At 36.3% G+C, this 19,274-nt stretch overlaps 1 protein-coding gene across 3 annotated transcripts in view; it reads left to right on the forward strand.

Moving 5' to 3' along the window:
* MIB1 (MIB E3 ubiquitin protein ligase 1) overlaps positions 1–14,370 on the forward strand; it is a 75,412-nt gene extending 61,042 nt beyond the window's left edge. For 2 of the 3 annotated variants that reach the window (XM_072034781.1, XM_072034783.1), the window contains exons 18-21: positions 850–928; positions 2,434–2,547; positions 3,666–3,766; positions 8,972–14,370. In XM_072034781.1, the coding sequence (XP_071890882.1) occupies positions 850–928; positions 2,434–2,547; positions 3,666–3,766; positions 8,972–9,112 (435 nt within the window). In that variant the 3' untranslated portion in view covers positions 9,113–14,370. The remainder of the gene's footprint in view (positions 1–849; positions 929–2,433; positions 2,548–3,665; positions 3,767–8,971) is intronic. The other variant, XM_072034782.1, reaches the window with a different exon arrangement.
* The last annotated feature ends 4,904 nt before the right edge of the window (positions 14,371–19,274 follow it).

Raw genomic sequence — 19,274 nt, forward strand, 5'->3', positions numbered from 1 at the left:
GAGTATTCCTTTTTTCCTAGTAATCACCAGGCCTTGTCCTTCTTGTTGCTTTTTGGCCATTAAAGAAAAATAATATATATATATATATGTTTTTATATATATACATATATAAAAATCTCATAATCCACTTACAGGTTTTCTGATCTACAGAAAACCCACTCTGTTCTTTTTATCTCTATCCAAACACCTTTGGCTAATCAGCTTCTGTGTTTCTTCTGTGTCTCAGAGTAAATATGCAACTTGCAAATGTACATTTGTACTGTTTTTACTATTCACTATTTTATTCTTCTTACACTGTTCACTCATTCTGCCATGCATATTTTCAAAGACAAAATGTTAACATAGTGTGAGCTCCTTTTCTGTAGACTTTCTTTACAGTCAGTGGAAAAGTTCTGCCACAGTGGTTCAGAGCAGCAAAGTAAGTCTGCTGCCCCCTCATCCATCTGAAGAAGACGATCTACGGAAATCAGCTTTCCTAGGTGAAAGCTAACCTTTGTGGATAACCTTCCTTGGATTTCTTTTGCTAATTTGGAGAGTATCTATTCAATGCCATCTATTTGATAGTTTTCTAATGTTCTGTATAAATACTTAGGGTAATATCTGCAGTGCTAAGGCTGTCAATAATAGTGCTAATATCTGTCAGTGTACTGAACATTTAAATACTGCCAGCAAATGTGTCTTCTGTGTGATAATTCCTTTAAATTGAATTTTGAGGTGATGAATCAGTAAATATAGCTTAGATGGAACTTCTTAAAGTCCACGTGCCTTTCCAAAGAGAATGAAAAAGCAAATTGATGTTGACAGCAGGAGATAAACTGTTCTCATATCTATGTTTATTGTACTTTACAGATTGAAGAATGTGTGGTGTGTTCAGACAAAAAGGCAGCAGTGCTTTTCCAGCCTTGTGGTCATATGTGTGCTTGTGAGAGTAAGTACACTTGACAGGATGTTCTTTTTGAAATAGTCCTGAAACAGAACATTTTTAATAAAAGATTGCTGAAAGCTCATTAATGATCTGGCTTTGAGTACAACTTGATAGTTTGGTGTGATAATCAGAAGGTTGGCATTACTTGGCAAGCTGCTAATGAAATATTTAGAGGACAAAGTGGAGATTTCCAGAAATTTAGAGAGCAGCTGCTTCTCTCTGAATTATTTAATAGTGAGTAGGTTTGCTCAGATTATAGTAGCCTGCTGTTCATTCATTGTTTAGTTGCAGTTTTCTGGGTGTGTTCAGATGTGCAAATCATGTTTTAAAAAATACTGTAAGTAAATATTTTAATATGCTTCCTTAGTGATCTGCAGATTTGCACAAGGGCTCTAGTTTTTCTATAACAGATACATCATGTATCTTGCAAAAAGACATAGGAGATCTCCAGAAATTTTCTATCTTGAGAATAATTGGGTGAGAATACAGACACCACCTTGTCACCAGACGTTTCAAGGCTTTGTTGAAGGGTCATTTGCCTAGAGAAGAACAGTGCTTGCTGCTGACGTAGTATAGGAGGGGGAAGGTAGTCTTTTCCAATAAGTAATTGCTTGTTTGGTCTTGTTAAAGAAATCTGGTTTCTTTCTCTCTTCTGGCTGGGAGACCTAACATTGCATCACTAACTTTACTGTTCCTGATCCTGATCCCAGTCCTGATCTGGGCTCTTTCGCTGTCTGCAGTTTAAAGATGATGAGAGAAGTTTTTTAATTAGTTTCTCAGTAAAAAGATTAATCACTGTGGTGAAGGATTTCAGCAGTGAAATAGTCATTGCCAAGTCGAAACTGTAACAATGACAGCAAATGGCTCTACAAATGCAAATGTTTTCTTTCCAGATTATTTTCTGTAGATCCTTTCTAAGCATGATGAGAAAGAGTCCTCGAATTTGTGTACTTCATAGGATCTACTCTGTTGTTTCACAGTAACCTTTGGCAATTTTGAGACATTGTCACTTGCCTTTTGCAGAATAATGCTAACTTTCTTTCTAGGATGGTATCAAAATATATGGGTTTGCTCTTTTGAGGGCAAGGAGCCACCTCTGTTTGCCCCTGGCAAGTTAGTACAATATATGAGGTCCTTGGTTATGAAAAAAAAAAAGCAGGTAATCAAGACATTCTTGGAAGTTCTGGTCTCAAATGGGTGTGATTTTACTTTTTTAATTTCTGTAATTCTTGTGGAATAGATATTTGGTTGGAAGAAAGAGGAACCTGCTCACCAGAAATAATGTTAAAATAAATAGAACAAGTTTGCTTTGAATCCCAAATGAGATTGTTTATGGGTGTGATTTACAGAAAATGAAGTGAAAACAAACACAAGTAGATATTTGTATTGTAAACCTTTGTTATGGTATTGGTATATCTTTACTGTGAAAAGAATAAACAAGCTCGTGTTAAGAGAGAACAATGGGAATAGCAGGATTTATTTCTTAATTTATTTCTCTGTCCTCTCAGATTGTGCAAGCTTGATGAAGAAATGCGTACAATGTCGGGCAGTGGTAGAGCGAAGAGTGCCTTTCATAATGTGCTGCGGAGGGAAAGGTACAGAAGATACCACTGATGATATTTGTGAGTGACTCCAAGACCCATACTCTTTCCCTTCCCTCAAACAACTTCTTATTTCCTTTCTTATTCTTTGAAATGACCTAAATCTTTCCTTTTCTTTTTGAAGAAAAGTTTAATAGCCATGTATCCGTTATCTGTTCATGCTGCCTCCTTCTGTATTGGTATCAATGCTACGATAGCACCAACCATTTCTCTAAAGGACTGCCTACATTGTCCAGAGTAGAAGCTGAAACATACATGCCTTCTTGGCAACTTATTAATGACCTACAAAGAAAAAGCTGAAGATTGACTGTGATTGTGCATGAGAGTCCATACATGTATTATTTTTATTTCTGGAACTGTCTGACTAATAAAGAAATAGTAACTGTTTAGCATCTAGATATAAGCAGTTTCCATGACATTGTTCAGTTTTACATCACCTGCTTTGATTTTCTAAAACTTTTTGTGACTTTTTTGAGTAATTTCTATGAATTATTTTTATGGACTACACGTGTGGTATGCAGTGTTTGAATTTAATTTTATCTGAATAGGAATGTTAAGTCATTCTTTTCACACTATGCCTAAATGGAGAAGTATAATCCTTAAAATCAGGCTTTTAATATGTTGTAAATTTGAAATTTGTCATATGAATTACTTCTCGATTTTTTGGTTTTATATAGCAACATCGCTTCCTGGATCAATCAAAGACAAAACATAACCTGAGTTGCTTTAGAATTTAACCAAACTATTTCCATGATACTTGTGTATAGATTTGATCACCAAATAGAATCAGCTATGTGGATAAAAAGGGTTTTTCAGAGTGAAAGGGCTCTGCTTGATTTTATTTTTTTTTAAACTTCACTGAAGGAGCATCACTGACAAATAACTCTGAAAACACTAAGGTGCTTAGAGGCATTTTGAGCATTGTTACTGAGGAAATATTTGCCAACTTTGTTGCTACAAAACTCAAAAGTTCTTCAGGAATTGAGCTGCAGTGAGGTTATGGTGAATTAAATTAGATGATCAAATCTATTTGAATGACATTATTTTAGATAATTGAAAAATTATAGCTAGTGTTCTGGAAATAATTATTCCTGTTTCATTAGACGTAATCGCATATCTTTATTTTCTCTAAATTACAGCAAGTGGAAACATTCCAGTTATGCAGAAAGACAAAGACAACACTAATGTCAATGCAGATGTACAGAAGCTGCAGCAACAGTTACAAGACATCAAGGAACAGGTAAAAGTGCTAGATAAAAATTTTATGGACCACTAAGGTAACTTAAGCCAATTAAAAAGCCGATGCATCTTCTGTTATTTAAAACAAAATAACACATTGAAGTTACTCAGTTCTTAAATTTTAGTTAACCAATATTTTTTATGATGTTCGTTTGTCTTCTGTGTACAGATTTAAAAATAAAAACAAAAAACAAGTGTCCCATGCTTGTTGAGCTGACTGAATGTACTAGCTACAGCAGTTGTTGTTCTCACAGAACACTGATGAAAGTAGATATTCTTCACTGCTCTTTATCGAGCCAAACCTGAATTTGTCTGTTCACGAGGTGCCTTTGAACAGCGGCTGGCATTTAGCTGTAGCATCTAGTTTATGTACTGTTAAAACAATTTGTGTCTGGTTGAAAAATGAAATCCATGGGGTGTAAGTACATAATTTGAATATTTAGAATGTAAATGAGAGTTTTTTTCTTTTGTAATTATGCATCATATTTGCAGGTGGAAATCTACTTATATTGGCTATAGTGATAATTCATTGGTTAATTAAGTTGCATGCCATTTAGAAACCTAATAAAAACAAAACACCTCAAAATTAATGTTTCAGAGAATTGAGAGCCATCTGTTTAGATTTGTTATGCCTCTAAGTCTAGTTTCGTGAGAATTATTGAAATACTATTGAAGTGCTGTCTACATGCGGGACTTTTCTTGTGGTAAATCACTACAGGGTTTCATTGCTTTTAGAATCATGTAGAATCCTAAAATCAGGTAGGTAAGAAAAGACCTGTAAGATCATCTAGTCCAACCTTTAAACCTTTTCCATCTGAACAAATGAAAATTTGTTATTTTTCAGCAGTAAAAGACTTGGGTATTGGACTACTGTATGAACTTACTGTCTTAGAGGAGAACCCTGATATGTGATTTTTGACTTCCATATAACATAATTGGAAAAAAAATGTTTTAATGGGTATAAGAGACAGAGAAACTTTCTTGTTATACTACTTTCCTCTTCTTCTTGGAGGCTTAAAGCAGTCTGCAGTACTTCATCACATCTAGCTGAGATGGTTGTTACTCTCAGCTGTTCATGTGCATGAAAGTTAAGACTGAAGTTTTGGGTCACTAGTTCTAGGACCCATACCTAAATGCCTTATATTTGAGAGCTGATATACTGTCGAATTTTAATCTTGGTGACGTCGGTGAAAACCTGCTCCTGTCATAGGGAGAGCTGTCCAAGACCCTAGTAGCATTAAAGTTCTAATATTTGATTAAAAGCATACTCTTTCATAGCTTGTGTCTGCAAAAGAACATGCAGATTAAAAATTGTCATTTGAGAAATGCATGTCTTCCTCAACGGTAACATCTGGAGCTATTGCAGATCTGTGACTTCTTAGATCTGCTGTTTTATTTCAGTTTTACTTTTTATAACATCGTTGGATGAAAAGAGTAACTTTGTTGATAATAAGGTTACTGCTTTGGCATTTAAAATGATAGATCCAAACATGCAGATGAATGCTCTAATCCAAGTAATCTGTTTTCTTCAGATGTATTTTTTTTTTCTGGTTACTTTATTTTATGAGTTTATAAATGATCTGAGTTCTGTTTGGATATGGTAATATTTTTTTAATGGAGGGATGTGAAAGAAAAACTACTTCATTTTACAGTTTTTCTCCTTGATTAGATGTGATCTCAGTTGTTTTTTTTCAGTTCTCATAAGGTGCTCTTTTATTCATAATAATTTTGTCTTACTCTAGGGAGTTGCTATAGCAAGGAGCTAATATCAGAAAGTTATGTTGTATTAGGGAGAAAAGAATAATTATTTTATACATGTTATTCTCTACTTGTATTTTCTGGTTTTCATATTTGCAGTAGTAAGAAAGATGTAATACTGGAATGCTTTGAGAATTGAGGTCCATTCCTTTACTTTGAAATGTCCCTTTGTCCATTAATATTTATTTTTTATTTTTTTAAATAAGTATCAAACAGGTGAATATTCAATACCTGTTTGACCAGGAAGAGATGGTTCTGGTCATTCTTGTGCAGATTTTGGCTTGAGAGCTTTCTTGTTTGCTTACTGTCTTTTCAGCTTATTTGAGTGAGGAGCAAGTTTTGTGTCACACTTAAGAGTAGCAAGTAGGATTTGATTACAGTTAGTCATCTGATCTTTTAAATTTATGCCTGAATTGATGCATAGCATTCGACTTCAGTCATGTATTCTTTTGCTTTGTGCTTTAACAGTTCGCTCTTTTTGTTACAATGATAGTTTTGTACTTAAAATTAATTTGTTCTCTTTCAGCAGGTATAAACCTGTTTCAACTCATACCTTCAATGATAATCTAATATGTTAGTGCAGCAAGCTTTTAAAACCATTTCTCGTGCCAAGCAGAAGTGATGCCTGATGTCAGCTGAATCTCCCACATCTGACGACCACACCATTCTTCAGGGATTCCCTGAATGTGAACCCTTTTGACTGTAATTGTGATACCTTCACCCCATTTCATACATAATCATCATCATCTATCTAATACCTTGTGTATGTTCCTTCACCATACTTACATCACTTTCTTTCTATTTAAAAATCAATTTATTTTGTCACTGTGCCACCTGTATATTGTTGGAGAAAATGCTTTTAGTAATAAGGAAATATTTCAAGCAGTTTAAAACATCTTGTTAGTGGTAAAAATTGATTTATTTGAGTTATCAGGCCAAGCTATAATTAAAGGTGTGATGAATGCTTTTTCAGACCTACTTTTACTACCCGTAGAAGTTATTATTATATATAACAGATACAGTGCCTTTTTATGTGATTTGTTTTCCTTCAGAAGACGGTAGTCAAATGATTCACACGTGTAAAAGATGTAAAAAGTGATTTCATACAGAGAACACTCTAGCAAACTATTGGAAATAGAGTCTGCTTATTTCCTGTTGCTGTGGCACAAATTGACTGTAAGGCATATAATGAACTTTAATCCCCTGTAAAAGTGCATATGAACAGGTAGTTAAGTAATGAAAGCTACTAATAATTTTCCTACTTTATGAAGTAGCATAAATGTTAAAATAGTATCATATTAAGGAATAAAACAATTCATGTATTTTAAATATTCCACGTTTGTACTGAGCAGGAGAAACTGGGCAATTTGCTAATACTGCATATGCAATTGCGGAAGAGATCTAGAAAATGAAACTTAGTATTTCTGTGTTTCACTGAATTAGTTCATCAGAAGCAACAGTGTCTGAAAAGATATTTTTTGTATCCCTTGATGGGTGTTTTCATTTTTCAAATATTCAAGTAGCATTTTGGAGAAAAACAGGGAATTTAATTTCAGTAATTCTAACATTATATTTAGACACAATGGCAAATAATTAAGCTAAGAACATAGAATAAGGGCTGCGTTTTTTTTTCTTTTTTTTTTTTTCTTGCTTTGTCAGTCCTTTATCAAAGGACATCAGGTTAATGGTATTAGATTATGGATACTTGTCACAGGACAACTGCATATTCATTGGAAACTGATAGCTGTTCCATTCATACTGAAGACGGTAGGTTACTGACAGAAGCAAGCTCTAATTTTTCCATTGGGAAGTGTAGATGATGATGAGGTGTGAATGGAAAGATAAGCTGGACTGACAGTGAATTTTTGAATTTTTATGAATTTTTAGTTTCTGAGACTGTTTCGGTATGATAGTTTAGAAATTCTAGCAAAACTGGAGCATGGTGTTTGTTGAATGTTGTGGGGTTTTTTGTTGTTTTTTTTTTTGTATCCTTTTTTATATAACAAATTGACATGAGGTTTTATCAGGCAGTTTTACATATCTGTTAGCACATTATACTGATATCCTGGAAATCAAAATAGGCATGTGGTCAAATTCCATGCAAATTTCAGCTCTGTTTTATTTACTTATGTATTTATTTATTTATTTTTATTTTTGTCTTCATCTAAGCAATCAACCCTAGAAAGTAATATCTATTAATTCCATAGAAACTATGTATTAAGATTATACTGGACTGGGTTCCTAGTATGGCTTGTATCTCTCAAAAATGAACAAACTGAAGTAAACTCCCGGCAGTTAGTATGGAAACAAGTCACAAGTGCAAGGCAGTAATAAAATGAGTTTGTGGTTGAAGTCTTGTACCTGTTAGGATTTCATATTATATATAAAATATACATTCTTAAGTCTCAGATCTGAGCACATCATAGATGGGATTTGTTGGACTGTAGAACAATATTAACAATTATCATATGTTAAATATCTATTCATTTACTAACCTTTGATAAACATCTTAAGATGAAATCCTAATATAAGATATGCTGCAATATACTTATGGTGAAGGAACATGCCTTACAAAAACCTCAATTTCTACATATGACAGGTGAAGGACATTGTTCCTTATTCATTCAGTACAAAATAAACTTTGCTGTTGAAGAGCTTTAGATCTTTTTGGGCATTGGCTGTCACTTTAATATTCATCAATTAAAAAGGATTTTAAAAGTTTGCTGTGCTATTGCTATGACTGAAGGTTACTGACTTATTAATTGCTCTTCATATACAACTTGGTATTCTTTTCGTAGAAAATGTAGATTATTTCCATTAGTAAAGACTTCAATTATCAGAATTGAATGTTTACATGTAATATTGATTATGCAGCATTTTTATTGTTTTTTGCATATGTTTAGTGCGTCTTCCGTAAAGGTAAGTACCTGATTAGCTAGGTAGGGAGCCTGAGAATGAATTGGTAAATCATTTACCTGAGCATTGCTTGACATAAAATTTTATGCTTTTTGTTCCCTGAAAGATTACATCATGTAAAAGGGAATGTTGCTGAATAGTGTCTTAATTTTGCAAATTTAGGTGATGATAATGAAAATTTGGTATCAACCTGCTACTTGGTTGCCTTAGTTGGAGATCATATCTGAGGAAAGAAAAAAAAACAAAAACAAAAAACACCAAGAACAGAAAGCAGACAAAAGCAACAAAAAGCACAATTTTTGTGTCATGAAAAGCCCCAAAACTTTAGATCAATGTGATGTAAAAATGTATGTTTTAAAAAATAATAATAAGGTTTTGGAATATATGCTCAGTCGCTGGGTTATGCTATGCCAATAATCTGTTATGCTTAAGATGGCATATTTATTGTTAACTTTCAGTAATTTATCTATTGCATTCTCAATACTGCATCAGTGCTGTCATTGACTATGTAATCTGTCAAAATCTTTTACAGACCATGTGTCCTGTCTGTTTGGACCGTCTGAAGAATATGATCTTTCTCTGTGGCCATGGAACATGTCAGCTTTGTGGAGACCGAATGAGCGAATGCCCGATATGCCGCAAGGCAATCGAACGAAGGATCCTTTTGTATTAAACAGTGGAACGAACCAGTGATAGTTCATGAATAATAAGGACATCTGAATGATTTAAATCTCTGCAAGTCTGAAAGGCAGTAAAAGGTTCTAAAGAAAACATTTCTAATACTGTAGCACAGGTTCATTACATGGTAATTCTTTAAAGACTGTGAACACACCAAATAATAGAACAGTATTTGAACAGTCAGCTTTTAACTTTACTCTTAAAACTAAGATCTGAGCCTGAAGCTAATTTACAGCAGTCTTTTTTTTAGTTTTCTTTCTGTTGTTTTCTTCCCCTTAAAGTGTAAAGGGACAATCTTGTTTTGGTTTATTTCATGTTTTGTAATGTATGTATAAGGTGTCAAGCAATGTACTTTTTTGCCCCTTTTTTAATATATTGTCAGTTATTATTGGATATAAATATGTAGTGCTTTTTGTTTAACGCTTTTCTGGAAAACGTTCAGATTTCCTGTGACAGTTACGATTCACAAGAATTGTTATCTTGAAATACACAATAACGCAAAGTCATTACAAAGTGCGTAAACAGTAATAATAAATATTCTACTATTTCACTAAGACCAGGCCTCAAAATACAATGTTAAGCTAATTTGAACTTTAATGTGCCCTTTCTGAGGATGGGTTGGGAAAGAAACAGGAAAAAAGAAACAAGTAGTTTGGAGATGTTGCATTCCTCAAACTGCACTTTAGTGTAACAGGTTCAAGGTAATGTAACTAGTGAACTTCTTGGGTCTGCTAGCCACACAGTTACATATGGAACTGCTTTTAACTTGGTTGGATAGTAAAACATAGGAGCAGTGGGTCAGTTGATCTGTTTCAAATGAGTGAATTTGGTCAGTTGTGGGGGAACAAATATATATGTAGGGCCATTTAAATATTCTGGGTCTACAAATTAGAAAAAACAGAGATGAAGTTTGCAAAAGTTAATCTGTAATGTTGTATCTTACGAAGTATGAAGCAAGCTACGTATTATTTTCCTCTCTTAAATCAGTTGTGTTGTCTCCAGGCGAAGGGTATCAAGAGCAAAAGCAAAGATTTAATACAGCTTATTCATCTGTGCTGGGTGTTATACCAGAACATTAGTGACAAACTATTAATAGGTAATATTGCAATTCAGAATATTGCTGGAAGAGCAGTTAATTTTGAGCCATGCTTAGGTGAGCTGAAGTCAGCTGAGGGAGATTGCTTTCACTGATGTGACTGAGATGTATTCATGGACCTGAAAGTAGTACTGTGAGGGCTTCAAACTTAACGTTTTGCTAACAAGTACCTTCTGTCTTTTTGGGTAGAAGAAAGTATACTGATTTAAAGGTTGCTTGCAGCTAACAGGAATGTGGGCTTTACTCCTAAGAGATTCAGCAGATTATTTAACAGAGTGCAGTTTATGTAGCCCTTTGCCATTGTGCTGGCTTTGTTTGAATGCAGAACAAAGAAATATAACCTGGAGTCATTCAGGTGCCTCCCTTGCAGCTAAGATGAATTTCTGATTCCATTCTGATTGCATATGGCAAAAATATGGCAAAAGGGGTAGTTCAGGGGAAGATTCAAATAAGCATAAAGAATAAAACTGATCTCTTTTTAAATTAATCTCAGTCTTTTGATGACACAATCATTATCTGGAATCAACATAACATCCTGTTTAATTTTGTATACTAGTAGTCATTTGTTCTTAAATAATCTATGTATTTGTCATCTTGACCAAATTGAATAGCCCTCCCTTTTCTTGCTTTGGTCCCTGTTCTAAAATACCAAGATTTCAAGGAGCTTTGGAAAATTTTTGATAAAAGGCTTTTTTCACTTCATTATTTCACTATCTCCACTTAGGCTCTGATTGCACACAAGTGTTCAGTACTGGTTTTGTTTGGACAATGTGTATGTCACTAACACTGTTTGTTTTTTTTTTTGGTAGTGTTTGGCAATTGAACTGTCTACAGTAGGCTTCAGCTTCTGTCAGTGTTCCTCCAAACATGATACGGTCATAAGACATGCCATTTGTCCATCCCTTCTGAGTTTTGTTCTGGAATGCATTGGATCTGTACCTCAGTTTCCTCCAGTTCTGGCAGACACATTTGGAATATTGTCTCTTATTTATCCTTTAAGGGAACCTCTCTATATGTTCAGCACAAAGGCAGGGTGGATTTCTTCATGATAATGCAGCTCAAAATTGAAACCTCAATAGCAGCTGACATTTTCCTAATTCTTTCTCACTGGAAGAAGTCAGAATTACTTGAAAGTAGTTCAACTTCGTATTAAAAATTGAATAATTCACCTGAGCAAGAACTGATCTAAAGCATCCTGTGTGGAAAACTGGAGTTGAATGTTAAACACTCGGGGTCTGTGGGAGGCAGATAGTAGCATGAGTAGGTAAGGCTGTTAGGCTTGTACTTTACGACAGAGAAGCTGTAAGTTACTTTATAACACTCTTAATATGTGCATGTTATCACAGTCATATGGATGTAGGCACAGTGACTGAAGGTATCGCTGTAGGAGCATTTCCAGGCTTCTGTGCTGCAGTCACGCCAGGTGTATGTGACTGCATAAAAGTTAGTAACTGGACCCATTGGACGGTGTAGTGTGGCAGATGAAATTAAAATATCTCAATGTTGGGGATTTAACTCAATTCTATCAAGATATTAAGAGAAACAGCTCAATTAGAAAAAAAAAACAAGGTAAACTAACTAACACACTTGCTTACTAACTACGCTACTTGCCTTTCAAAAGACTTCAGAAAAATACTTGCAAATCCAGTGTTACTTAGGACAGATCTGTAGATTCACACATCATCCTTGGATTCTGACTGCCCAAGGTGACCTGGTGTTGCTGAGGCAGCTACCGAGCTCATCCAGTCCCATGAGTCTTGGCTCACCTGGGCAACGTGCACAGGGTGCAAATGTTCAATTGGGTAACGCTTAAACACGGAGGATGAAAAACAGAAGCTTGATTGGAAAGCCAAAGAGGATCATAGGTAGCAAACAGGAAAGTTGAGGGTATGTCATCGTGCATCTGTCTTCAGCAGGAGATGAAAGCATAGATCTCATTATTATCGTTAATATTGGGGAGCAAAGTGAAAATGAGATGAAAAGTGCGTAAGGCATTTGCCTCTGATACACTAAAATTTAAAGGTTGCAGGCTTTGTTTCTTAAGATTGTCCCCTAATATTTAATAGCAGTTTTGAAATTAAATCGGATATAATATCTCCACTTGTTTCCCAAGCAAATCAAGAAGACACCTGATAATAAATATTGTTCAGATGTGAGGTATGTACGGATGGTTACAGCATTTTTTTCAATTTAGTGAAATACATAAATGGTCACATGAGTGCACGGTGATTTAAGGGTATGGAGACAACCTAAAAGGCTAATACAACATGCTAAATAGTTGTAGCTTGTTAACTTTTGTGTGGTTATTGTTTTTTTCCCAACCTTCTGCATATCATTTGCTGTACCCAAGCTCCTGTTGAACTGATTTGGCACTTTTTTAGAATTGGGGCTATTGGTCCATGCCTTGCATTTGTTGAAATACTCTCTGCTGGTATGTTAAGATTTGGAGGAATCCGATTTTCAGCATACTGAAAAATTAGGCAGGAGAATAAAGAAGTTACTTTGTAAATAAGAAAGATGGATTAGGAACTATTGCTCTTAACTTGAATTGAGTAAGGATCTAGCAGATTTGCACAAGTACTTGTGCCTTGTTAGCATAGTCTTACAATCAGTATTTTAGCTTCTTCTAAAGACGTGAAATGGTCTTTTAAAATAATATAAGTCTTTATCGTGTAGCTATTTTCTAGAGATGAAGTTTTATGTATGCGTACTTATTTCTAGCAGTATTGCAGTGTTGGTAAACACTACATTGTTTGAAGAAGTTGCTTTGGGCTAGTGATCTGTCTAAGCTTCTTCTGTAATACTGCACATTACGTGTCAGAAACTTAATTTTACTCTTCCAGTAGCAGCTGATGAACCGAAAAGCCTATACTGTTCTTTGTGCTACGTAAGTTTTCACTTAAAATATCACTCCATCCTAACTTTTAGTCAGGCTACCTCCTTTCTGTCAAAGTATTGAATTCTTTGCTGGTTATTCTTTGTCTTTGGGAAAGGATGGGGAACATTTCAGTTTTATTTTGCTTCATCAGTTTCCATGTCTGAATTCATTGCGAATGGTTTTTACTGACTGTATAAATTACATATGACCGAGCTGTATGATTTGCCACAGTGTACATTGTATATTATTCTTGCAGAAGTTGCTGGAATCCGTACTCTTGTCTTTTTATGCATTTCGTACCTTGTTTGTGCTGACAAAACAAAACTTATCACAGAAGTTTTAGAATTAAAAAAAAAAAAGTTTAGAGGTTTTATAGCTGAGCCTGTGGTTAAAAACAAACAAATAAAAAAAAAGTTCTGACTCAGGGCTTTTTAACAACTTAAAGAAATTCACAATATTCTTCAGCACAGCGTGGGGAATACTGTGGATGCGGTGACTGTACAGTGCCTTGGTAGAACTAAGTGATGGGCAGCAGCTGTCGAGTCCTTACAGAGTGCAAGTATCTTTGGAGGAGTTTCTGTTCATAGAACTGAAATGCCCCTGCCATGGATTTATATGCTAGTACATATTTTCTGTAAAGGAAATCGGCAATATTAGGTTTTGCTAAGCTTCCTGTGAGTTGTGTCATTGTTGCACCAGTCCTGGGGCTCTGAAGGGCATAGTGTACGAATGTACAGAAGCAGCATTTGTGGGAAAGAGAGCTGACAAAATGTTCTGTAGGGGATGTCTTTGGTGTCAAGGGAGAGGTTATTGTATAAACCAACGTGTAAAAATGCCTGCTTTATTCTGGCCCAGTAAGTTTTTTTTTGTTTTGTTTTTTTTTTTTTTCTTTTAAGAAAGAGAATCAGCAACAAATCTCTTATGTTTGCATGCCATTTCATGTTATCAAAAATGTCTCATTTTAAGCTTCTAGGAAATACTTTTTGTCCCAAGCCTCATGTCTTCAGGAATGCAAATTATTCGTATTACAAAACAGGTTTCACTGAACCACAGGAACATTTTTGCTTCTGTTAAAACCAACTTTGTATTTTCAGTAAATTGTAGCTTTTGACATGACTGTTTATTGGAGAAATTTAAGGTTGTCTGTGTGAATGTAGTGGGTTTCTGTATGCAGATAGCATTATATAATTGCTTTCATTAAAACTGCTTAGCAAGGTCTAAGCTTTTCAAGAGAAATGCTAATGTACTGTATGGTTAATAAAACTTGTTATATAAGATACACACTGGCTTTCAATAGCTTTGATTTGAAGATGTAATGAGACAGAATTATTACTGATTTCTGTGCACACGTCATTGGGAAGGGTTTTTTTTAGCTCATTTAATTTGATTCTACTTGTAATGAAGTTAGATGTTGCCACAGAAATAGAAAATTGTATACCTGAACAAATGTCTGGTAACTCTGTGAGTTCTTGGCAGGTAATTTTTAAAGACCCCAGACCTTATCTAGTGAGGGAGATTGTAATCCAAAGCTCAAAACATTCTGGTGCTTTAGAATATACCACTGAAGAGTGAGTTTACAGCAACATCAGAAATGCTGAGTGCCTTTGAATTTTCCAGATACTCAAATATTTTTTAAACAACACAGCAGAAGTACAAATGCAGATTATGTTGTAACAACAAAAAGTTTGACCTTAACCTTTTTTTATGTGCAAATTTTTGTATCTGTACACAATTCATTATACTAATTAGAGTTGCTGTTAAATTTGTGTTCGATTCCATCCTGTTCGTGAACAACCTTTACGGATCTGGCTATATGAATGGGATCACTTAAAAATCTCCTGCCAGATATAGTAGCTCACATTCTCTGAGACAGCATTTACTGCACCAAAGTTTATGCTTTTAGGATTCAATTTAATGGATACATTCAGAAATATATCTATTTAACTAAAGGTAACAAAATCAATCGGACTCAGCAAAACAGCACTGGTCCCAGGACAGACCCCTGAGGGACACCGCTCGTCCCTGGCCTCCGCCTGGACATGGAGCCATTGACCGCAACTCTCTGGGTGCAGCCTTCAGGCCAATTCCTTATCCACTGAATGGGCCACCCGTCAAATCCATCTCTCTCCAATTTGGAGACCAGGATGTCATGTGGGACTGTGTCAAAGGCCTTACAGAAGTGCAGGCAGATGACATTGGTCGGTCTTCCCTTGTCAGCTGATGCAGTCACTCCATCATCATTAGAGGGCCACCAGACTGGTCGGGCACAATTTGCCCTTGGTGAAGCCGTGCGGGCTGTCTCGGATCACCTTTGTCCTGCATGTGCCTTGACATTGCTTCCAGGAGGATCTGCTCCATGAGCTTTCCAGGTACAGAGGTGAGGCTCACCGGTAGGTAGTTCCCTAAATCCTCCATGTTATCCTTTCAAAAATGGGAGTGATATTTCTCTTTTCCAGTCACCACATGGCCTGACTGCCAGGACTTTTCAGATATGACAGGGAGAGGCTTGGCAGCAGAATACCTGCTGCACTGCAAGTGATGGCAATGGCTTTACTAAAGGCTTTAGGATGTGGTCTCTGTGGTCTCTACGGTTTCAGCCCCTAATGTTGGTCAAGGTGGGTGTGGCTGGTGTTAGACATTGATGTTTGTAGATTTTGAGAAGGCTTTTTCCACACTGAGAAGGGTGGTAGACCCAAAAGAAAGGGCAGTTTACAAACATGCCACTCTGTATCTTAATGCACCTTGCACTCCTAATTAATTCAAGCTGTTTCCAATATGCAGCATGTTTAAGGCAGGAAAAATGTGACTGTGGAGATTTCCTTCAGATTTGATGTTTAGTAAATGCCGAGGGTGGTTCTTCATGAGTGTACTTCATCTTATTCAGGGGAGAAATGTTAGCAGCAGTATTTGATTAAAAAAAAAAAAGAGAGAGGTTTCCTTAACAGACTTGGTTCTTCACAATATGGAAAGATAATTTCAGTCAGGAATGATGCTGTTGAAGATCTAATTTTCATGCTTCATACAGCCTATTTCAAGTCAATACAGCAGCATGCACTGGAAAGCTTTTTTTTTTTTTTTTTTTTTTTTTAAAGAATGAAGCCTATCAATGCTGTTACTGGTGCTTATGAAAAGCTTTTGTCTGGAAGTTACTTGAGGGATTTAAGCACTTTGTTCCCTTTGCAGTGAAGGAGGAGTATGGCCAGGCTTACCAGGAGATACTCAGAAATTCTTCTAAAAAGCAGTCTCTAGAGGGCAATGCTATGATGTGCTGAAATAGGTTTAATCATATTAGGAACCAAGAAATGTGTCAGCTGATAACGTAAAACTTTTGTTCTGTGACAATGCAAAACAAAGTTGTAGGAAATTCAGTGTGAAATGTACTTCTTACAGCTATCGTTTGCTTAAGCTTGCTTGACTGCCCTGGAGAAGTTAATACAAAATTTAGCTCCTGCAAAACAGCATGAGGTCAGGAAAATACCCTTGTGAGATTATACTGACCTCTCTCAAAACTATGACACCGTTTTACTAAATTTTCTTTAGCAATAAACCTGTGGGAGTTCAGTATATGAACTTAAATCTGAGCTGGTTTAGGCAGTGACACTCGTGCACCCTAAAACATCGGAGTATTTCTCCCACAAGGGGTCAGTAGCACCCTCCGTTTGGGACAAGTTTTTTTTTTTTTTTTTTTCCAATATAAGCGCAGAGCAAACAAGGGATAAGGATAATGATGATTGCATTAATATGTGGGTGGACCAGACCTCACTTGTCCCCTTCTTCAAGCAGGCTAAGTATAATTAGCTTATTTGCTGACTGCAGTAAGCACCATATTCTATCCTCTGACTCTCATGTGACATGAACATTGCTACTATTGATTAGGGCAAAGTTCCAATGGAGTGTTTACCTTTAGCTCTAGTTGAAAGTACTCATTTAGTCTAGCTTTTTTTCCTTTTTTTTTTTTTTTTTTTTTTTTTTTCCTTTTCAAAAGCATGCAGTTGGGGCAGATAAACTCTAGGAGAGCTTGTCCAGTTTGCAGGGAAAAAAAAAAATTCTTGCATGAGTGTCCCACATATTCTTCATGATAACCACAGTCTCCCTAGATGGCTGGAGTTGATTAATATTTTCCACCCAGTTGTAGCACAGCTCATGGTTAAATATGCTTTGAACCCTATCAGTCTGCTCAGTGGAAGGAATGTCCAAGTTCTTAAGTCTTCCCAGAGCATGCAAGCAGCTTGGAGACACAAATTTCAAGTAACTCAGTATCTTTCTACCAAGAAGCTGAACAGACCAGACAGCTATTCCCTAGACAAAATTTTCCAATCCTTTTACCAAAGTTGTGTTTCACAAATAGGAACCTAACTACGATCAATGTCTCTCAGGTTGGCACAGTTTCTCACTTGCACTTGGTGAAGTAACAAGGGACTTTCCTTACCTTGGTGTTTGTAACTCTTGTTCTTCTCTGTTTTCTGTCTCTTAGGGTTTTTGCATTTCATGTCTGCACTGATTCTGTCTCCCACTGCTCAAGTCCTCCACTTTGATTATTTCTGTAAGCCTGTTTCTGATAGCAGAACCGTGTCCCATCCTTCTCAGTGCAGTTCTTTCCGAGACCCTTTAAAATTAATCTCCATTACACTGAGGTTAGCACAGTGCCTTGGCATTAGTACGGAAGGACCCTATCCTTGTGTTTGACTCCACTCTTAATTGCATATACAGACAGGAGGAATTCCTGAATTCAGTCTTAGCAAAAATTCACGTTACGTTATCAATAACCCTTGTTTCTTCATACTGGCAGTATAAGAAAGAGCTTGTGGCTGCCACCTGAGGAAAGGGAATGGGTGCTGCTTTTGTCAAAACTGTTCTCACCCATATGAAGAAAACAGAGAACAAGTCACTGATTCAGGTGTAACCCCCTCCCCCCCCCCTTTTTTTTCCCTATAGGCTGCCTCAAATTTCCATTGTTACCTTATCTCAGAATCAGTTTTTGGTGACACCCTAAGGTACTTCCCAGAGTAACTCATTCAGGACAGAAGCTACTGTCTCTTAGTCCTGTGTCTTTTGCCCACTTAAGTTGACCAGAAGTCATCTGCTCATGACAGTGGGATCCCTTGTATGAGCATGGGTTGCCTGCAAAAAGAAGGGTTCTGTTATTGGGCTTTTTGCTGCCTCCATGGAGTAGCATGAAAACATTCAGCCTCTTTGAATAAGAGTAAATCTGAAACCACATGCCAAATAATACTTTCCTACTAAGCTTTCATAATCCTTACTGTTTATGTGATCATACGGTGACTTGTGATACTCTGTATGAAAGCTATATAAAATAACCAGCAGTTATACCGCATGTAGTTCCCAAAGGACATGTTATATGGTTTGTTGGCTTTGAAACACAATGCTGTCATTCTTCCTCTCTTCTTCCTCCTTCATGGTGAGACCTGTAAATAAAGACTACTTCAGATCTATGTAGGCAAGGCTGATTTTCTGAACACAAAGGGCTTAGTTAAGCTGTTTCTAGTATAGCCTTACAATTCAAAACATCGAGCCCAAGGTTTAATTGCATTTCTCTGATCTATAGCACAGGGCACTTAAGTCACTTAATTCATAATCATAGAATCACAGAATTGCCTAGGTTGGAAGAGACCTCAAGATCATCGAGTCCAACCTCTGACCTAACACTAACAAGTCCTCCACTAAACCAGATCGCTAAGTTCAACATCTAAATGTCTTTTAAAGACCTCCAGGGATGGTGACTCCACCACTTCCCTGGGCAGCCCATTCTAATGCCTCACAACCCTGTTCTTGGTTTTTCATCAGGTGATTCTTATTCTGTATAAGGCTGAAGGAACCTTCATGTAACTCTTGTTCTCTGAAACTGTGTTCTCCCACTACATACGGAGGATGTAAAGTCTGAAAGCCCTTTATGCACTTTTGATGGCGCAGGAAAGTGTGTTAGGACAAAGGCAGTGGGGAATCTAAAACTATACTCCAGCCATAGGCCTAAGTCTAAGGAATCTGCGAGATGAGAAACTCAAATGGCAAATTTGATTGTAAAGCTCTTGAGGAATTTTAATGTGTTCAGTTTGGACTCCTGAGAGCTTGTATCATGGACACATTGAGTCCTGCTATAACCCTGTCATCTCCTTTGTCTTGCATGCCCTGCTATTCCTCACAGGCCCTTCCACACCAGTTCTA

This window comes from Anas platyrhynchos, chromosome 2 (genome assembly GCF_047663525.1).
Source record: "Anas platyrhynchos isolate ZD024472 breed Pekin duck chromosome 2, IASCAAS_PekinDuck_T2T, whole genome shotgun sequence".
NCBI classification, from domain to species: Eukaryota; Metazoa; Chordata; class Aves; order Anseriformes; family Anatidae; genus Anas; species Anas platyrhynchos.